Genomic DNA, 19,726 nt, shown 5'->3' with positions numbered 1-19,726 from the left:
CCTGACGGACTGATAGTCCATCAACAGAGTACGCCCACCCTGACGGACTGATAGTCCATCAACAGAGTACGCCCACCCTGACGGACTGATAGTCCATCAACAGAGTACGCCCACCCTGACGGACTGATAGTCCATCAACAGAGTACGCCCACCCTGACGGACTGATAGTCCATCAACAGAGTACGCCCACCCTGACGGACTGATAGTCCATCAACAGAGTACGCCCACCCTGACGGACTGATAGTCCATCAACAGAGTACGCCCACCCTGACGGACTGATAGTCCATCAACAGAGCACGCCCACCCTGACGGACTGATAGTCCACCGGCAGATATCGGCCAACTTCAGGGACTGATTGTTCAACAGCAAGGAATGGTCACCCTGATAGACTGATGAATGGTCACCTTGAGAGACTGATGAATGGTCACCCTGAGAGACTGATAAGTTCACCAGCAGGGTACTGCTAACCTCGGGGACTGATAACTCCCCAGCGGAGTGCGGACCTTCTCGGGGACTGATAGTCCACCAGCAGGGTACTGCTAACCTCGGGAACTGATAGTTAACGATTAGAGCACGGCCAACCCCGGGGACTGATACTCCACAAGCAGAGTGTTGCCATCCTCGGGGACTGATAGTCTACCAACTGAGAACGGTCACCCTGAAAGACTGATAGTCTACCACTAGAGTACGGCCAACCTCGGGGACTGATACTCCACAAACAGAGTACGGCCAATCCCGGGGACTGATAGTACACCAACAGAGTAATACCAACCGCGGGGACTGATAGTTCGCAATCAGTGTACAGCCAACCGCGGGGAGTGATAGTTTACCAGCAGAGTCAATACATTTTTGACGTTAAATATTCTGTAGAAATACGACTAATGGAAGTTGTTTTATGACAAAGCAATAACCCGAAAAGCAAGATGCTCACTCTACCGTTTGGCCATTACTACTTGGCAAATACAATAATTAATTTTACTTGTGATATACCGGGTTTGTATTATAGTCATCACACCAATGATATCGCAAATTGGTCTTCGTACTATGTAACTAACATGTAAGCCTAGCTCAAGATAAACATGTCTCTGAAAGAAAGATACTACTCTTTGTCCAACATTTTGTCTGAACCATGAATCTAATTGAGTGTGGGCTTGCTTTTACTCTAACCAAACATGCCGCTCCAAGTAATATCCCTGTTTCGAAAGAATTATTAATTTGCAGTGGAGCTTCAATGCACCATGATTTATTACTGCTATCATGGAACATTTAAAATATGAATATCATTGATTATTCAACAATGACCAAATCCATCCAAGAAATGGTCTCGGAAAAAATAACTGATTATGGTTTACTCTTTAACATGTACCAATAAATCATTGAACTTGCGACCGTTAGCAAGTCATGCATCTAAACAGAGGAAGGCAAACTACAATTGTATTTTGAAAGTAATTCCTATTCACCGATCAAAGTTTTAGATTACAATTCCTATTGATAAGGTTTTCCTCATACATGTACCACTCAGGGTATTTTCCCCTCATTTTTCCCTGTTTGATAACGTTTATGTTGATATCTCAACAAGCAATGATAAAACGTCACAAATATTGCAGGGTTGTTTTCCCTTTTCTACTGCGTTACATTTAAAAACGTGTAATATTGTTCTAAGGGAACTCGTTACAATGCAAATGTATTTTTACAGAATTTTTAGAGTGGTTTTATCTTCAATTACATTAAATATAGCATAAATACAGTTCACGTGTGTTTTTGTATGTGAACATTTGTTTGCGTCTTGACTTCACAAATGATTCCTCATGCGGTTACCTCTTCGTAGGATATTTCGTTCCATTATATATATTTCAGAGGATGTCAATTCCGTCTTTTCGTATTGCAGAATTTTCTTCTCTTGTGAGCAGGTATTGATTGTTACGTCATTGGTTTGTTTGAAAAAATTACGTCGTTTTCTCAAAAATTGATGACGTTATTCTCACAAACCAATGACGTAACAATCAATACCTGCTCACAAGAGAAGATGACTCTGCAATAAGCATAGACGGAATATCATTTTGTAAATGTGATTTTCACTGATAAAAATGCTTGCAAATTTGGTGATACAACATATGCATTTTCACTTATACCGTGCCTAGAATATTTAAAATACACTGTGTTTGCTAGGAAAGACTACTTTTCAAAGCTAATGCTTGGAAATAACATTCATGTAAAGCGTCTTGAAACATGCATCCCCTCCAGCTTCGGTAGTTACCAAATGGGCGTGAAGTCATTAAGACTCGGCAAGATCAACCAACAAACAAACCACTAAGTATCCCCTGGGGTCAACATGTCAAAAATGATCTCTTTCTTGCAATGTTTCCAACGTGTGACGGTAGATTTGGAAGTTGCTTAATTCTCTATTGTACTTGTGACTGGTATCACGATTTAAAGTATTCCTCACGAGCGATGCGCTATGTATTTTTAAAAGCTGTTACATTTATCCTGCCGAATTCCTCATTTGTCATTTTTTTATGTTCCCCTCTTGGGATTCACGAGCACCAAAATATGAAACTGGCATTTGATGACGGATCCCTGAACTTTTCCTGAGACAGTCAAATAACACTGTTGTCATCGAGAGAAGTTCTGGATTAAATTAAGGAAGAAAATTCATATCCCAACAGTGTAGTCAAATATTATGCAGAGCGTTGGAATGACCCTTGCTATTAATCGCAGGGAGGCGTCATACAAGGAACATCGAACAAATAATAGCATTAGCACCCTGATTAAAGCCATTAGATAAAACTAAAGTACTTTTTTCTGGCGTCATGCATCTCCAAGATTTTAATTAAATATTTGATTTTTTGTCTTCCGGTAATGAAAGATTAATTATGATCAATCCTCCCATGGCACATGATGCATCCTTTACCGATTTAGGTACGTCATGCTTGGCGTTAAGATTATATTGCCATTTATTTTCTACGAATGAATCGTGTCAGTAACATTATCTTTGCATAGGAATAAGCATGAATGTGAACGTTTCGTTTACTTTTTCTCTTCAAGCGTTCGAGGTTCTAGCAGTCAAACGGATGTGGTCCATGAAATAATTCTTCAATAATTACAAATTTATAGCATCATCATCGTTGTTGAATATGAATATGATATATTACTGTCACGTCCTAACTATAAATTTATGAAAATCTTCAAATAAAATGCTGGTTATGATACCACCCAACAAATGCATGGTTATTTAAGGGAATGTCAATAGAACCATGGTTTGTATATCACACTGGTCGACGTGTAAATTCTAATAAATTTGTCCATCGATGTCCGGTCAAAACGAGAGTTTCTGGGTAGTGGATTGTTTCCTTTGTGTAGAAATATGACTTGACCATCTATTGGCTACCACACATATGACACGTGAAGTCAAATACGAATATTTAGCAGGTGACTGACCGATATTTAGGAATCACACAGTTTCTCTTGGTTGAATCACTTAGCGCCTCTCCTTCAGTAGTACTTTTCATATATTTTTTTTTTAATTGCGCAAATATGGTCATTGTGGTGTAGGGCGTTCTTATATATATGTGTGTCCATATACAGTATAAACTTGTAAAGGAGTCCTTTTTTAGGCTGCTCGTAAACAACATGAACAGTAGTACTACATCTTTAAAAACCTTTTGTTCTGTGGAAGAGTTTTTGATTTTGGAGTTAGGCGTTTCTAAGATCGTGAGTTGTTCAACTGGATTGTCTTGTTTAAAGGCGCTGAACATTATTGAGAAGAGTGCTGATGAGAGAAAACATCAATGTTTAGCACCATCGCTGACCGGGAATTCTTTGAATAGTTTACCGTAATCTGGCAGACTGGTTCTTATTCCGTCGTGGAATTTCAGGACGACAGTGATTTTTTTTCTAGACATCCAAACTTTATCAAAACCTGCCAAATCGTTAACGACTAACTGTGTCGATTGTTTCGGATGCATAAAGCTTAAGTTGTTTATACGTTCTTGACTTGATGACGAAATAGGTGAGTAAAGAGCATACCAGGCATAAGACCTGCTTGATATGAATGCTTATCAAAAATCTGTCTAATATTGTTACCTTTGATAGACAAATCTAATATATCTATCTCTTAAGATCCTCTATGGTATACAATGTGGTAGCATCGATTGTATATTCGAAGATGCTCATCCGAGTTTACTTGTAATACTTAATATTACGATACAGGACGTTGATTTAATTTAAATGCTGAATCACTCATATCTGATATTTCAATTTGAATAATGAATACGCATACAAATGCGCTTGGCAGAATGCCAATGTCTGAAATTATTGTTCAATAATCTTTTGGAATTGAAATGCATGCAATATCATGGAAGGCATTATATTGTTGTTTTTCATCGATAAATAACAATTACACGTAATTGGGCGGTCGGTTCTTCGACGAATAGTGCTACTGTAGTGAAGAGGATCACAAGGAAAACTGTACAGCGAACATACAACTTATTGTTATGAAGTATTCACAAAGCATATTTTTGTTTAAGCACAATGCAAATCCATTCAACAGCTTCTAAACGTCATTAATGAAATATATGTTCAATAACATAAATGTGTAGGTGTTTAGAATTTTGATAATGCGTGGAATTCCCCTGGTATCCCCATCCATGTACAAATAGAAAATAAGCAGCCTTACCACAGAGTCATAATACCGCCAATTATTATATATAACGCTCGTTTAACTATCGAATGGCTACCAAATTGCTCTCATGTCAGCTTTCTATAACAATCTTCCTACTTTACGACTTAAAGACGCGGAGGTTAATCGTGCTTCAATAACATAGTCATAGCTTGTTTGGCGTTGTTTCTTTATTAGCCGAGGCGATGCAGTCAATGGACAAGCTACTGTTACCTCCTGAATAAATCACATTTATTCACACTTTGCTATTTCAATGGAAGATTTCTATAAGAGCGAAATCAATCTCGATATCGGAATTGATAAATGGTAAGAAGGTATGTAGATGTCATTTGTATATATAAGAGCAAGGTACCTATTTCAACACTGTCCATCAAATGAAAATAATCTAGGCAGATTATTATCGATGCATTAAACAAATCTGTTCTCAAAAATCAAAACGTCTTTTGCGGTGGTTATGTCTGTATCGCCCTTAACATAAAAAAATAGGTGATTTCAGAATCATGATTAATAACTTCATGGTTTACATATAAGTAAAACACATAAATGCGCCAGATCTCTAAAGCACAAACTAAAACTTGATGCAAAAGATAACAACTCAAGAGACACTGGAACATAAAGGAACAAATTATATTGGACCTCAGAAAAGCATATGTGAAAAAAAGATCTTCTAAAGGGTTAGTCCTTCCTTCACTACATAATCACCTGTTATGACGCGTTTAATCTGACACATGTAGCACCCAACATCTGTCAAATTAGGTCGAGGCGTTTACGATACGTTATATCGATTCCTTCCAGCTTACCCGTATCTTAATTCTTACGAAGGCTAATAGTAAAGCTAAAATTAACTAAGAAATAAACGTGTAATTCTTCATCTATGTATATGCGAGGTTGTTCTACAAAGATATATGCAAATCTATATATATATATATATATATATATATATATATATATATATATATATATATATATATATATATATATATATATATATATATATATATATATATATATATATATATATATATATATATATATATATATATATATATATATATATATATATATATATATATATATATATATATATATATATATATATATATATATATATATATATATACACGATTGACATCGAGGTCAAAGTAGATATGGGCATTATAAATGATATATAATTATATATTGGAAAGAATATACCGTATTATATCAACGTATCAAACTGGAACTAATTATGTTTCATAGAAACTTGTATATCAGGTCCTTTCCTGTTGCAAATCAATACAATTGTATAGCGTGATATGTTGTCGGCATTGTCCTGGTTTAGGATCCCAGTCTATGCTGAATACTCTCATTAGGCACCGGAAGGATAAAAAGATAAGAAATCCAGTTCACTCTTTCAGACGAAAAAGGAAAAAAATCAATTATATTTTTAATTTATTTGCCTCGCGATGAAATCCTTAGACATGCAATCTCTGTGACTTGCACGGACTCATCCTGGTGTAAAATCGATATGGGGCGTGAATCTGGCTCGTATTTCATTATAATACGACTGAAACTTGGTGACATATAGTCGTTGATGTCAACAAGCCAATAGCCGATTTCTGTGTAGGATTTCATTGCAGAAAACTTGAGCATGTTATGGATTGGCATGATGACGGCACATCAAAGAAATTGTTCGTTTTTCGTGTGTCTACATTAACCCAAGTCTAACATACCTTATTTGTATGTACATATGCGAGATAGTGTCACATAAGAGGTGGACGACGTAAAAAAGAACTAACTTGCTGTATGTCATTTCTGCATGACTATTATACTTCTTCACAATCAGATGTTTGTTCTGCGCCCTTAAAGGGCCACGTAAGAGACCTTGTTGCATTTTAACTGTATCTCTGTTTATCCCATTATAAGAATAAAGTAACCGGGTAGTGTGACATACCAACATTTCCAGCTTTGCAATATCCATGAAGTGTTATTTTTTAAACAATTCTTCAGTGATCACATCATGTGTAGAAGTGGTCATATGACCTTACCTGAACAGATATATAAGCATTCACATTCACAACACATTACGGGTTCAAATCAACTACGCCTATCTCCGACTTATTGCAATTGCAGTGATATCCTCCTAATTTTTTTCATCAGTGCTTTTGTAAAAACAATGGCGCTTTCTTGAATATTTTTCTCCATTTGCTGTTTTGATATCATATTTCACATACCATTCAACTCTTAATTCTCTGCAGGCATTCTTACTGTACAGGCTTTTACTATGGATTGCATGACCATGTAAATGACAGACAAATAGCGCTCACGACATTAGGTGTCGAACCATTGTTTACCAGACCCCCTCCCCTCACCGAGTTATAAACGCCGCCTAACACTCTCAGCTAACGGGAGAATGTAGCTTGTCTTTCCGTATTAGTTTTACTTAATTCAATATGAATATATGGTTTGTTATCTATTAAGGAGGGAACTTTGTTAGCACTTTTCCTTTCCGTTCTCTAAATAAGTAATTATTCCTAACATCCAATGGGAAACAGTTTCTCTAACGATATCAGAAAAATATTTCCCTATCAGCATCAAGTTAACAACAGTCCCATCTTCATTAATAGTTAATGCTTAGCCCGTTTCTCCTCGGCTACCAGAAAGAGTACACCATTTAGACTGGTCGGTTCAAGATGTCAAGCCGTCAGTCAAAAGTACACTATGGAACACATCAGTACAAGGAAGTTGTCACTCGATTCTTTTAGAAAAACAATCCGTGCGATCCCCTGGGAGTGTGTTGATGTGTCTGGTCTCAAGATATTGACGCATGCGCAGCATTTTCAGTATGAATAGGGCGTCCATGTGGTTATTTATTTAAACTGCTTTAAATAGAAACCTAGAACGTGTTGAATATCTATAACGCAGAAATAAATTAAAATATAGATAAAAGGTTTAATTGTATTTGGGAAAAAATATATGTAATCATCACTCTCATTTCTGAAGTTGATACTAGGTTATATTTTTCGTTTAACTTTTCAGGAATTTGTCATGGGGCTATCAGTATTATCTCGTGGAACTCTACAAGAACGGTTACAATGGGCTTTTGGTCTGTATGATATTAACGGCGATGGCATCATAACGAAGGAAGAAATGAACGATATAGTGTCAGCTATATACGAAATGATGGGCAGATTCTCAGAACCAACCGTAGACGAATCAACAGCGCGAGACCATGTCGACAGAGTATTCCAGGTAAATATAGTTGTGTATTTATATTTCCATTACAAGTTCCTATATGAGCATTACCAGAAATAAACGCGTTCATAGGGCTATCATCTCAAATTGATCAGTGTCATTTTAAAGCTTCGCCCGCCTCCAAAAACGTGCGACAAGACTCGGAAGCAAACATTGTGGTGAGGATATGCTGTTCCATGAGTCTCGTTTACATTGATTGAAACTTTGATATCGAAAATATGAGTGGATATCTGTATTTAGAGCAATATCAACTAAAACATTTAGAATGTATATATATGTTTTGAACCGCAGTCTTAATTGAATACTAAAAGTTTATAAATACCCGATTCGCGTTCATACCGGCTTGAACATTCACAGGTGCCGTTCAATCCTTATATAAAACAAGTAATTATGGGTGAACGACTGCAACATGTTCAAGGTAGCTCCTATTGCAATACCGTAAGCTTACAAACAGTCAATTCGAGTGTTACAGCAATCCAGTATACTTAAATATTACCAGAGCACGACAGGGTGCAATCTGTTATAGTTAGCATTGATCAAGATATGATGTGTTGGCGTCTTAAGAATTATCAGAACAGAACAGAGTGCAGTTTATTATTTGAAGAAATATACCGTATTAGTCATCGAAACGTCACATGTAAACATTTTTGGGTTGTGCTAAATGAATCTTTTCACAATCCATACTTACCAATCCGAAGAAAATGTTAAGAAAAATGTTAAAAAGAGCAAATGACATGCTTATCCTATACAACGTGTATGTTAAGCTTATGGCGTTTGCTTTAGGAATAAGCAAGGTTGTGCTTGCTACATTTTGGTTCGGTTTAGGAATATTCAAGTTATAGTTTTTTTCAACATGTAAGGCAGACGAATATTAAAAGTACGTGTGCTACTTATTGCAGTCTTTAAAACATTACGGTAATGATTAAGTGCATTTAAAACAGTAATAAAAATAATAAGACCAGTGTAGTCAATATTAGCGTTCTGTAACGTGCTAGGATAATTACCATTCAATGTAATGATTGATGCATTCTTACCTAGAGCTTCATGCTATGATATATGATTGTAACCGGATTAAGTGAACACTCGCCAATTTGTGATAACCCGTTTAGTACATGCATGTGAACTCTAAAAGAATTACAGCTAAAACATGTTATACACATACTGTAAACGTCCTTTTCTTAGCGGACTCAAATTCGGCGTTACCTGGTTTTGTGTAATTAAGGTGTCCTACAACGAGTGTGCAACATAAATATTGCTACATAGATATAGCAATGCTTGCTACAAGCGGTGATCTAGCATTAGATGCGGTAGAACTTGAACAATCGAAATGAAAATGTTCTTCTGTTTATGTTCGAAAAAATCCAATGTTGTATTCATAAAATGGGTTGCAGCGCAGAGATGAGTTTTTGATTATTCCACATTATACTGAATTATTACAGCATTTTAAGTCCTATGTTATACGATATCTTATCATGTGTAGTTTATCATATGTAATATAGGCAACAGGGAGACAACCAAACATATATCACGTGGTAGTTTTGGTACTTCACTAGTTTGAATATTACGTAGAACATTATAATTAACGAAACAAATAATACATATCTATCAAATTTAAATATCGAAAAGGAATAAAACTTGAATACGGACATAAACCGAAAAGGTTTTGTTGTGTGAAAAAAAATGAAATTGAAGTATCACCAAGAAAAAATACATTATTACCTATATAATAACACACATATTTGGTTTGTTTAAAATCATACTGCAAGAATCGATTGCTGATCCTGTTATGTCGATAAGAAAAGTAACATGTATATGAAGTTACTTTGCATGATAGAATACTACCGTAATACGAGTTAACGTGAACACTAGTCACACTCGATACGAGTTTACATTGCACATTAGTCACACTCGATACGAGTTTACATTGAACACTAGTCACACTCGATATGAGTTTACAATGAACACTAGTCACACTAGATACGAGTTTACAATGAACACAAGTCACACTCTAGAAAGTCGCAGAGATGGTGTCAATGATCATATGCTGTATTTTTTTATTCTGATATGTATTTTGTTATAACATTCAAACACTAAAATACCAGAAGTTATCAATATTGGAATATAAATCAAACATATATATATATATACATATATATATATATATATATATATATTATCTATTAAACAGAGCTGGATATGTATTTTGAGTTTATTATTTTTAAAAGCGAAATAATTTGATATCCTCCAGCAGACTTTAACCTTTTAATAATATATCTTATTGATATTTAAAACAACTATATAAATGTTTAGATTTGACGATGAATTGCGTATTGCACCTGTATGTTGATAGCTGATATGATTTATATCTCCATATTAAATTGCCCTTTCGAAAATGACAGAAACATTTTGTGAACATTAAATATTTCGGAAACATTTATTGACATAGGTGCATTCTTAGTAGTAAAATCGTACGTGTCATTGCGTATGAAACAAATTGCTGTAGTTTGCGTTATTGGATTTAAAGCAGTTGCTATGGTATCGCAATTTGTTTGCTCTGTATCTATATTTAACAGAGATAATACTTATGTCTGAAGAGCAGTATCGTCTAGTACTGTACAGCGTTTCGAGCCGTCGACAAGTAAATTAGGGCTTTACCACACTTTAAAAGTAGAAGTTCATAAAAAAAAGGAATTATCAATCTTGAACTAACAGATTAACCGGTAAAAGATGACAAAACGTCAAAAGCAATAACTCTGGCTTTATCTTACAATGTATAATTGATAAATATTAACTGAATGTAAGTAATAATTGATTTTTGACACAGAAACTGTATCAGACATTTTTTCATGACTTGGACAGCATGGAAACAGTCGAATTGTAATCTGAAGTCAATTGAATCAATAGTAAGATAATCTGTTGCAAGAGATCGATCATATTTTAAAACGTGTAATTGTTCAAAATATTATTCATAACCACAAAGGAATGGAACGGGAGTAATAAGGCTATTTCTGAAAATCCATAATTCCTTAAAAAAATGCATTATATTTTTAGAAAATGGATTTAAATAAAGATGGCGTCATATCATTAGAAGAGTTTATGGATACATGCCGGAGGGTAAGTGATTTAAATTTGGTAATATCTGAAACATGCCGGAGGGTAAGTGATTTATAAACAGTAATATCTGAAAAATGCCGGAGGGTAAGTGATTTATAATAAGTAATATCTGAAACATGCCGGAGGGCAAGTGATTTAAATTTGGTAATATCTGAAACATGCCGGAGTGTAAGTGATTTATAATTAGTAATCTCTGAAACATGCCGGAGGGTAAGTGATTTATAAACAGTAATATCTGAAAAATGCCGGAGGGTAAGTGATTTATAAACAGTAATATCTGAAAAATGCCGGAGGGTAAGTGATTTATAATTAGAAATATCTGAAACATGCCGGAGGGTAAGGGATTTATAATGAGTAATATCTGAAGTATGCCGGAGGCTAAGTGATTTATAATTAGTAATATCTGAAACATGCCTGAGGGTAAGTGATTTATAATGAGTAATATGTGAAATATGCCGGAGGCTAAGTGATTTATAATTAGTAATACCTGATACATGCCGGAGGGTAAGTGATTTAAATTTGGTAATATCTGAAACATGCCGGAGTGTAAGTGATTTATAATTAGTAATATCCGAAACATGCCGGAGGGTAAGTGATTTAAATTTGGTAATATCTGAAACATGCCGGAGGGCAAGTGATTTATAATTAGTAATATCTGAAACATGCCGGAGGGTAAGTGATTTATAATGAGTAATATCTGAAATATGCCGGAGGCTAAGTGATTTATAATTAGTAATATCTGATACATGCCGGAGGGTAAGTGATTTATAATTAGTAATATCTGAAACATGCCGGAGGGTAATTATAAGTGATTTATAATTAGTAATATCTGAAACATGCCGAAGGGTAAGTGATTTATAATAAGTAATATCTGAAACATGCCGGAGGGTAATTATAAGTGATTTATAATTAGTAATATCTGAAACATGCCGGAGGGTAATTATAAGTGATTTATAATTATGATATCTGAAACATGCCGGAGGGTAAGTGATTTATAATTAGTAATATCTGAAATATGCCGGAGGCTAAGTGATTAATAATTAGTAATATCTGATACATGCCGGAGGGTAAGTGATTTATAATTAGTAATATTTGATACATGCCGGAGCGTAAGTGATATAAAGTAAATAATATATTATACATGTTTGGAGTAAGTGTTATATAATTATTAATATATGATACATGTCAGGGGGTAAGTGTTATATAATTAGTAATATCTCAAATTTGCCGGCGAGTAAGTGTTATGTAATTAGTAAAATATGATAAATATTGGAAGTAAGTGCTATATAATTATTATTATATGAATCATGTCAGGGGGTAAGCGTTATATAATTAGTAATATTTCAAACTTGTCGGCGAGTAATTGTTATATAATTAGTAATATATGATACATGTATGGAGTAAGTGCGATATAATTAGTAATATCTCAAACTTGCCGGCGAGTAAGTGTGATACAATTTGTAATATCTTATAATTCGGGCTCATCAATGAGAATGATATTAAAGATGTACTTCATCTGTACACTAGGCTTGGTTACAACTGTCCAATAGATAATCTATTATAAACTCTATTTCTGATAATATTTATATGGAATATAGCGAAACAATTTTACAATGAAAAAATCAGATTGTTTGTTGATGTATCCACACTCTTTCGTAAACCTTTATCAGGGAAAAAACAATAATTACGTATTTCCAACTTACTTAGTCTGTTCATACCCATATTGGAAAGTGATCGGTGTGTTTACATTAGGTGTGAGGTAAAAGGGATCGTGAAGCTGCTGACGATACACCTTTTTACTAACAAATGTTTTAAATAGTATATTAACAAGCAGTTCAGCTGATACGACCGCAGTTACTTAAAGTATATATAAACATTTTAAATGTCCAGCGTGCATATGTAAATCGATTGAACGATATAATCATATGATATGTTAAGATACATGACATAAGTGGGCAGAGACTTTTTTGGTTTCAAATTAATGAGTAAATTACCGAAAGTAACAAAATCATGTTAACGACTTACACATCAAACTTGTCAATGAATGAGGCCTAGGTCTACTTATCAGTTTGGATCGTCAGCTTTAACACACACAAAAAAGACGCCATTTCAAATCTTGATGATAGCAAACAAAAGCCTATTAAACAAAGTAGTTTTCATATCATATACTTTTTATATGTCTAATGTTTTCCTTCTTTTTCATTTTCAGGATGAAAATATAACTAAAGGCATGGCAATATTTGATACTGTACTTTAGATATTTATAAAAAGAACTAATATTTAAAATGACAATTCACAATTGGCTAAAATACTGACCAGGTGTGGGGATCCCTGCCGCTCTGAGTTGAGAATGATGTGTAACTGGCAGACAAACTGAGTGAGACGTTCCGCGGAGTGTACATTTTCAAACATTTATATCACCTCAGTGGTGTAGAGTACATATATATGTGTACTCTCCACGCCACAATCAAACAGATGGAATGTTTCATCAGCACAAAGCCCAATTCTTTTTTATACGATCTCGAATGTTTGTCACTGAATGAACTTGCATAATTTGAATGATGTGATAACCTTTGCGTCTGTTTGCATACTTTTACAATAATGATGATATTTACTAACCACTGAAGTTGATTGTCACTGATGAACGCCATTTTGTCTAGCTACGAAATCTTGCCTCCAAATGGGGCGAAGACCTTGCTAAGGTTACCCGAACGTTTTTAGGTGAACATTTGATCACGATGGACTTCAGTAGCACTTTTTTTCCATTTTTTGTGATTTAATGTGTAAATGCAGTATGTTTTCCACTTAAAATAAATGCACCAAATGTTGAGCTTCCGACTTCACTAATAACCAAAGACAACAAAAATTAGATAAAGAAACAGTACTAGTCACTTTCCACAGTAATGAGGAAGAAAACGATACAGAATTACAATTTAAAAGTATGCTTTGATAGATAAAAAATAAAATAAAAATGAACTTTACTACCAGAAGCACGAATGCACATATCAGGTTGTCTTTAGCTGCATACATGAAAGCTATAAATAATTCAAATATAATTCAGCAGGTGCTTTCTTTCTTTCGATAAGGTACGGGCATTAGTTAATGCGTGTGGTGCCTCCTGAGATATGCTGTAGCACGTATTGCCAAACCATAGAAGTAGATTCCCTGTTGTATTACTCAACCTCCAAAACTTGTGTGCTGAATACATTGACTTATTGAAGTACGTTCGTAATATTGACACAAATTGATCATATGGACGTATGTTGGTTGTGCGTTGTGAATGGATATACAAGAGAAAAGAAAGTTAATGTTTGGTGCGGTAATATTTCTCACTCTTCACCAATAAGAACCATGTGTTTGTTACATACTTACGGACTCCGGTCTTTTTTTCCTTTTTATCTTACCCTTTTAAATGTTAAATACGTCACTGTTCATAGTGTTCAATATGTCACTGTCTACAGTGTGATATACATCATTGTTTTCAGTGTGTAATACGTCACTGTTTACAGTGTAAAATAGATCACTGTTCACTTAGTGAAATACGTCACTGTTTACAGTGTTGTACGTTATTGTATATTATGGTGATACAATTGTTCTTGACTTTTTGTTTTCTGTTTTATTACATCTTGTGACTATTTGCCGGATTTTGTAGGCGAATGGATGCGACTACAATGTTACTGTCTTCATGATATAAACATTCGAACCTTATCACAATATTTGTTGTTTATTCAATTAAAAGTTACTCTGCAGCCTGCAGAAAAATTGAAAAGGATATCAAAAGCTACTGACGTAACAGGTGACGATGACAGCAGGATAGTATAACAATAGGTATTGCACTGCCGATGTATGTACAAGGGGAGGTAACATATGCATCGTAAGACAATCTTGCTTGTTTTGGTCTTTACTATTAGTGAGCTCATAGACTGTAAATTCGAGATATCAGGATACTCCAACCACGACCTCATCGTCTGACGCTGGGAACAAGGTTTGCAGATTCTTATTTAAAGGATGACGGTAGACCTCTTTCCATATTGGCACACTTTTTGTTAATTACAGATTTATGATTCCGATAGATAGGTCGTTGTGTTATGTCTGCATTATTTTTTATCAACAGCGTCGATTTAAGAACTGGCAGAAACCTAAAGAGTTAAAAATAATAATAAAATGCTTGATATTGTCAACTTTATTTCTAGAAGTTCAATGATTTTACATATCTCACATCTCAAATATATAAAGGTTGTATTATGTTTCTTTGATGTACATAGACCGTACTTGTATAGATACAACACCATCACGGAGATAAACTTCACATACATTTTGCTGAAGATAGTAATTAGTGATTATTCATATAGAAATATTTTCCAATTTATTTATTACTTAAAAGCAGCAAATTATATAGAAACACACCACTTATGTATCAGTTCTACCAAGATAGGAAACAATTATGTGTGATACTTTTTTCTAAACAAACACATAAGTTCAAATATCTGATATATAAATGTATGAAGTTTTTTCAATGCGAAAAGTCAGACAATATGTTCAATAATATATTGAACTGTCTGTATCTAACATAACGATAGCAATTGTTATAGAAACATTTTCATGAGACCGTGTGAAGGGATGTTTTAATATGCTCCCCTCTTCTTATGATCTGTAAAAGAAATAACACAGAATCAAGACTTTGAAGTCATTACGTAGCATGTTTCAGTAGAACACACAACATAGTCAATCCCTGTTACTTGCGTATCTAGAATGTATATTAGCCTCAACGAAATGTTCGAGTAAATTGGCTGATCTTATTTACTTTAGCAATGACATATCAAATACCTAACTCGTTGGATTAAATATACGCAGTTAAGGCTCATGTACTGACAAAACTGATATATTTTGTTTAATTGCAATAAATCGTTTTTGAGAATTTTTCTTTAAATCTCACTCTATTTCACTAAACAAAAAGATAAAATAATAACAGTGACTTACGCATCACAGGGCTAAATCCAACAGCATTGCCACGTCCAAAGCTAGTCGGTCCTCCGAAACTGTTGAAACTACCAGTAGACATTTGTGGAAAACTCCCCATTCCTGTAGCCACTCCAGTTGAGTAAGGGTAATATGAGGATCCGCCAGATTGTCCGAATGATCTGTATGCCATTGATGATGGTCCCCCAACACCGTTAATGTTAAAACTGTTATACATTGGATATCCTCCAGAAGCAGTCATACCTCCTGCCATGTATGGAGACCCATCTGTCATACCTGACAATCCCCCAGACATATAGGGCGATCCACTTGCTATACCTCCAGACATATAGGAAGATCCGCCTGCTATACCTCCAGACATATAGGGAGATCCGCCTGCTATACCTCCAGACATATAGGGTGATCCACCTGCTATACCTGTCATGCCAACAGTCATATATGGAGCAGAACTAAACGATCCTGACATACCACCGAAGGCATTGTTAGTGCCAGCAAAGGCGGAAGTAACAGGACCGACACCAGGTGGGAGGACGGTGTATCGTGTTGTAATTCTTGTTCTGGGTACCACTCCCATGTCCCCTGTAGATGTTGGAACAACTGTTCCTACAAAGCTTGGACCTGACGATGCACCCCCCGACATAAAACGGCCATTCATTGAGTTCGAAAAAGGTTGGGAGTTCATCACCCTTCCTAACATATAACTTGGTTGCTGCATTCTAGTGAATCCCTGGGTGTTAAAACCTGGCTGCATACTGCTCGAAACACTTCCGGACATCCCAACTCTACGTCCACCCATATAGGTGGGTTGGGCATAGGGTGGGTACGTGGCTAGGGCAACGCCCAGTGAACACATGATCAGGCCCAAATACTTCATGTTGATATTCTAAGAATACAAATCAAAGAAATATTACCAATATAAATCCAGTAAGATGAACGTAGGACGCATGTGGTTGTACCTATACAAATTAATACCTGTAAATACAAAAATTGCATTACACCATACAGCAGTGTTATCCTTCTCCATTGTATATTAAAGGACTTATCATTGATGCTAAGGCCGACAGCAGGGGGGGGGGGGGGGGGGGGGGGGGTGCTTCAAAGCCCATCAGTATATTCATTTCAAACATAAGGGGACTACGGGTTACTTTCAAATTAAAGAGATGATTATATTGTGTATATTATGACAGTGCTACTACATGCATCCAAAACAGCTTAGTATAGTCATCACGTTTACAGCAAACTTCGGGGACTAAGAAATGCACCAGCGAATTAAAATCGCATTTTATTATATGATTTAAATTACACCGAATTTGCCGCTGTCTAGCTGTAATTTTAGATCATAAAGAGATATAAAACCAAACACTTTAGCTGTATGTATATAGCAGAAATCTGAACATTACCAACTAAATCATTATACATTTTGTTTTAAAAAAGAGTCTTTCCTTGGCTTCACTATCTGTAGATCTAAGTTTTGACATGGAGAGTCGAAAATATCAGAAAAACCATAGATAAAATTCAGTGACATATAATTTTATCAATAATCAGTGGCTGTACTTAAATAAATACACATATGATATACGGGATCCTACACATATGAATGTATATGTATATATGAAGAAGAACTGTTTGATTTGTGAATATCAAGCTACATGTCTAGCATGTATCCGTATATGATAGCTTAACTTAATGTTCAGCTGTAGTGGGACACATTTTCGCATAGACCTTTACTACCAAAAAATGCAATAGCAATTGTGTATCTCTTTCGACAGGATGACAGTGACCGGCGGACATATGTATTGTTTAGTTGAAGGCAGATTTAACACTGTGTGAAATCATTTTTTTAAACATTGTACAGCTGCATGTCAAGATATCTAAAACGTTATAGCAGAAGTACTTAAAAACGTTTTAACAATTATAGGTTATTCCAGTCAGCTATCTATCTTTTATCACTATCAATTGAAATGTGTAATTAAACTTGTTCTTTATTTTAAAACCAGTACAATAACAGACCACGGAAATTTAAAACAATATCAAGTTCCATTTTGTGGACTGAACTGTCATAATAAACATGTACATTACCTTTGTAACTTAAATCGAGGAAACCATTGAATTCTCTTAACAGTCATACTGTACATATGTATAATCACATAATGGCAAAAAACACATAATTATATACTTACAAAAGAAACACAAAAATATATCATAAATAACTTACCTGAATTTGAAACAAAATGGACCACACCAATTCCTCAAGGTATGATAGTCAAGACCAGTTTCTGACGACACTTGTATATATAAGGCATAATGACTCAGCTTGTCTTATGAATACTCAGGTTGAGGTTTACTTAAAATTGCAAAATTTAGATTATCATAGTTTGGCGGTAATACCTGTCTAATATCTTCTCTCATTTTTATAATGATTGGTCGCTGTACATTAAGATAACGAATTTATTTCCTTTCCCATAAATATGACATAATTAAAATGGCTGTTCATGTGATCAATAAACGTTATTTTCTATAAAAAAAATGAGTACATGATGATAGGGACAAGCCCACTAACAAGGAAACACTGTGTGGGTTCCTAGGTTTACTGGCGTTCTTTAGAATGTGTATCGGTCATTGAACGAGTCCTTACTGATTTGGTGGTGGCTTTACATTGCGTAGGATAATGGATCATCCATAGCAGTTTATAGGTTAAAATGCTATTGAATGCAATTTCAAAAAAAACTAAAATATTCATTAGTATATGTGACCAAAATACGCTACATCAACATGAAATTTGGGTAGGGGATCCGTTAATGGTTCATTAAACATCAAACATAGCATTAAGTGATAATGAACGTCATGTCATGTGGGGAGGTTCATGTTTATATCGACGTTAATGTATCATAGTTGATTATAACTGTGTCACGCATCATGTTCCACAGTGTGCTTAGGTCAGTGTAAGTAGACTATTACATATAAAAGACAAATACCATATGGTGAGTTTATAGACAATAAAAAACATGATCGCTTATCGTATAAAGTGTTACAGCTACTGGAATTTACAACTCCATATTTTATAAAACAAATCCTTATCTAGCTTTGTCATTTTTTTGCATATGCTAGCTTTGTTGGTATTCAAACATAACAAGCAAACAAAATGAAAAACTAAAGTAAATTTTTACAAAACGTAGTTCACTTCACATCTTAAAACGTTTCACTGTCATATAAATAACGAACTACAGAATTTCTACTTGTTTGCTTTTTAAGTATCAATCTCGGAATAAGAAATTACAGATACAGTTATAAACGCACATATACATTTTTACACGTTTTTATGAAGTTAGAGTTTTTCAATTTATGTGTAAAATCATCTTTTTGTTTTTTTTGGAAAAAACCCATTACTGTTTTAAAGCCCTGAACTGTATTTTAAGGCTTCCTTTCTAAAACGTTCAGCGAATATATAAGTTAACACTAGCCTGTGATCATCATCTGAGTATGAAGTGTAACACGCACCTAACCATCATCGCCAACTTAACATCCAATATTAATTTTACCATAGTGATAACAGAAAGTATTTGGAGAGACAGATAAGCTAATTATACTTAATCTAAAAGTGTCTTGAAATATAGGCAATATATTTGTTCACCTCATTTTAAAATTATTTCATTTCAATTATGTTCATGTAGCTGTACTTACACAGCTGTTTGATCGCACAACGCACCAAAGTTACCGCGC

At 34.8% G+C, this 19,726-nt stretch overlaps 2 protein-coding genes across 16 annotated transcripts in view; one reads left to right on the top strand and one right to left on the bottom strand.

The window, feature by feature from the left end:
* The window catches only part of LOC110449220 (Kv channel-interacting protein 4-like), a 500,831-nt gene extending 486,097 nt beyond the window's left edge, over nt 1-14,734 (top strand). For 14 of the 15 annotated variants that reach the window (XM_021495928.1, XM_021495926.1, XM_021495927.1 and 11 more), the window contains 3 exons: nt 7,697-7,909; nt 10,964-11,026; nt 13,236-13,561. In XM_021495928.1, the coding sequence (XP_021351603.1) occupies nt 7,697-7,909; nt 10,964-11,026; nt 13,236-13,283 (324 nt within the window). In that variant the 3' untranslated portion in view covers nt 13,284-13,561. Of the gene's footprint in view, nt 1-7,696; nt 7,910-10,963; nt 11,027-13,235 lie in introns of all 15 variants that reach the window. The other variant, XM_021495925.1, reaches the window with a different exon arrangement.
* Nucleotides 14,735-15,213: 479 nt separating this feature from the next.
* Nucleotides 15,214-16,455, bottom strand: LOC110449218 (glycine-rich cell wall structural protein 2-like). The gene is made up of 2 exons (XM_021495922.1): nt 16,007-16,455; nt 15,214-15,677 (listed from the first exon to the last, which is right to left on the bottom strand). Exons 1-2 carry the CDS (start codon nt 16,440-16,442, stop codon nt 15,652-15,654), a joined length of 462 nt encoding a protein of 153 aa, XP_021351597.1. The 5' UTR covers nt 16,443-16,455; the 3' UTR covers nt 15,214-15,651.
* Between the last annotated feature and the right edge of the window lie 3,271 nt (nt 16,456-19,726).

This window comes from Mizuhopecten yessoensis, unplaced genomic scaffold, assembly GCF_002113885.1.
Source record: "Mizuhopecten yessoensis strain PY_sf001 unplaced genomic scaffold, ASM211388v2 scaffold4535, whole genome shotgun sequence".
Taxonomy (NCBI): Eukaryota; Metazoa; Mollusca; class Bivalvia; order Pectinida; family Pectinidae; genus Mizuhopecten; species Mizuhopecten yessoensis.
This window is presented reverse-complemented; position numbering and strand designations above follow the sequence as displayed.

What these genes read in the sequence shown, in the direction of transcription:
- LOC110449218 (XM_021495922.1), bottom strand. Translation starts at nt 16,442, where the DNA reads ATGACTGTTGGCATGACAGGTATAGCAGGTGGATCACCCTATATGTCT. An exon ending in TGGATTTAGCCCTGTGATGC is followed by an intron (nt 15,678 to 16,006) that starts GTAAGTCACTGT and finishes TTTCTTTTACAG; the next exon opens with ATCATAAGAAGAGGGGAGCA.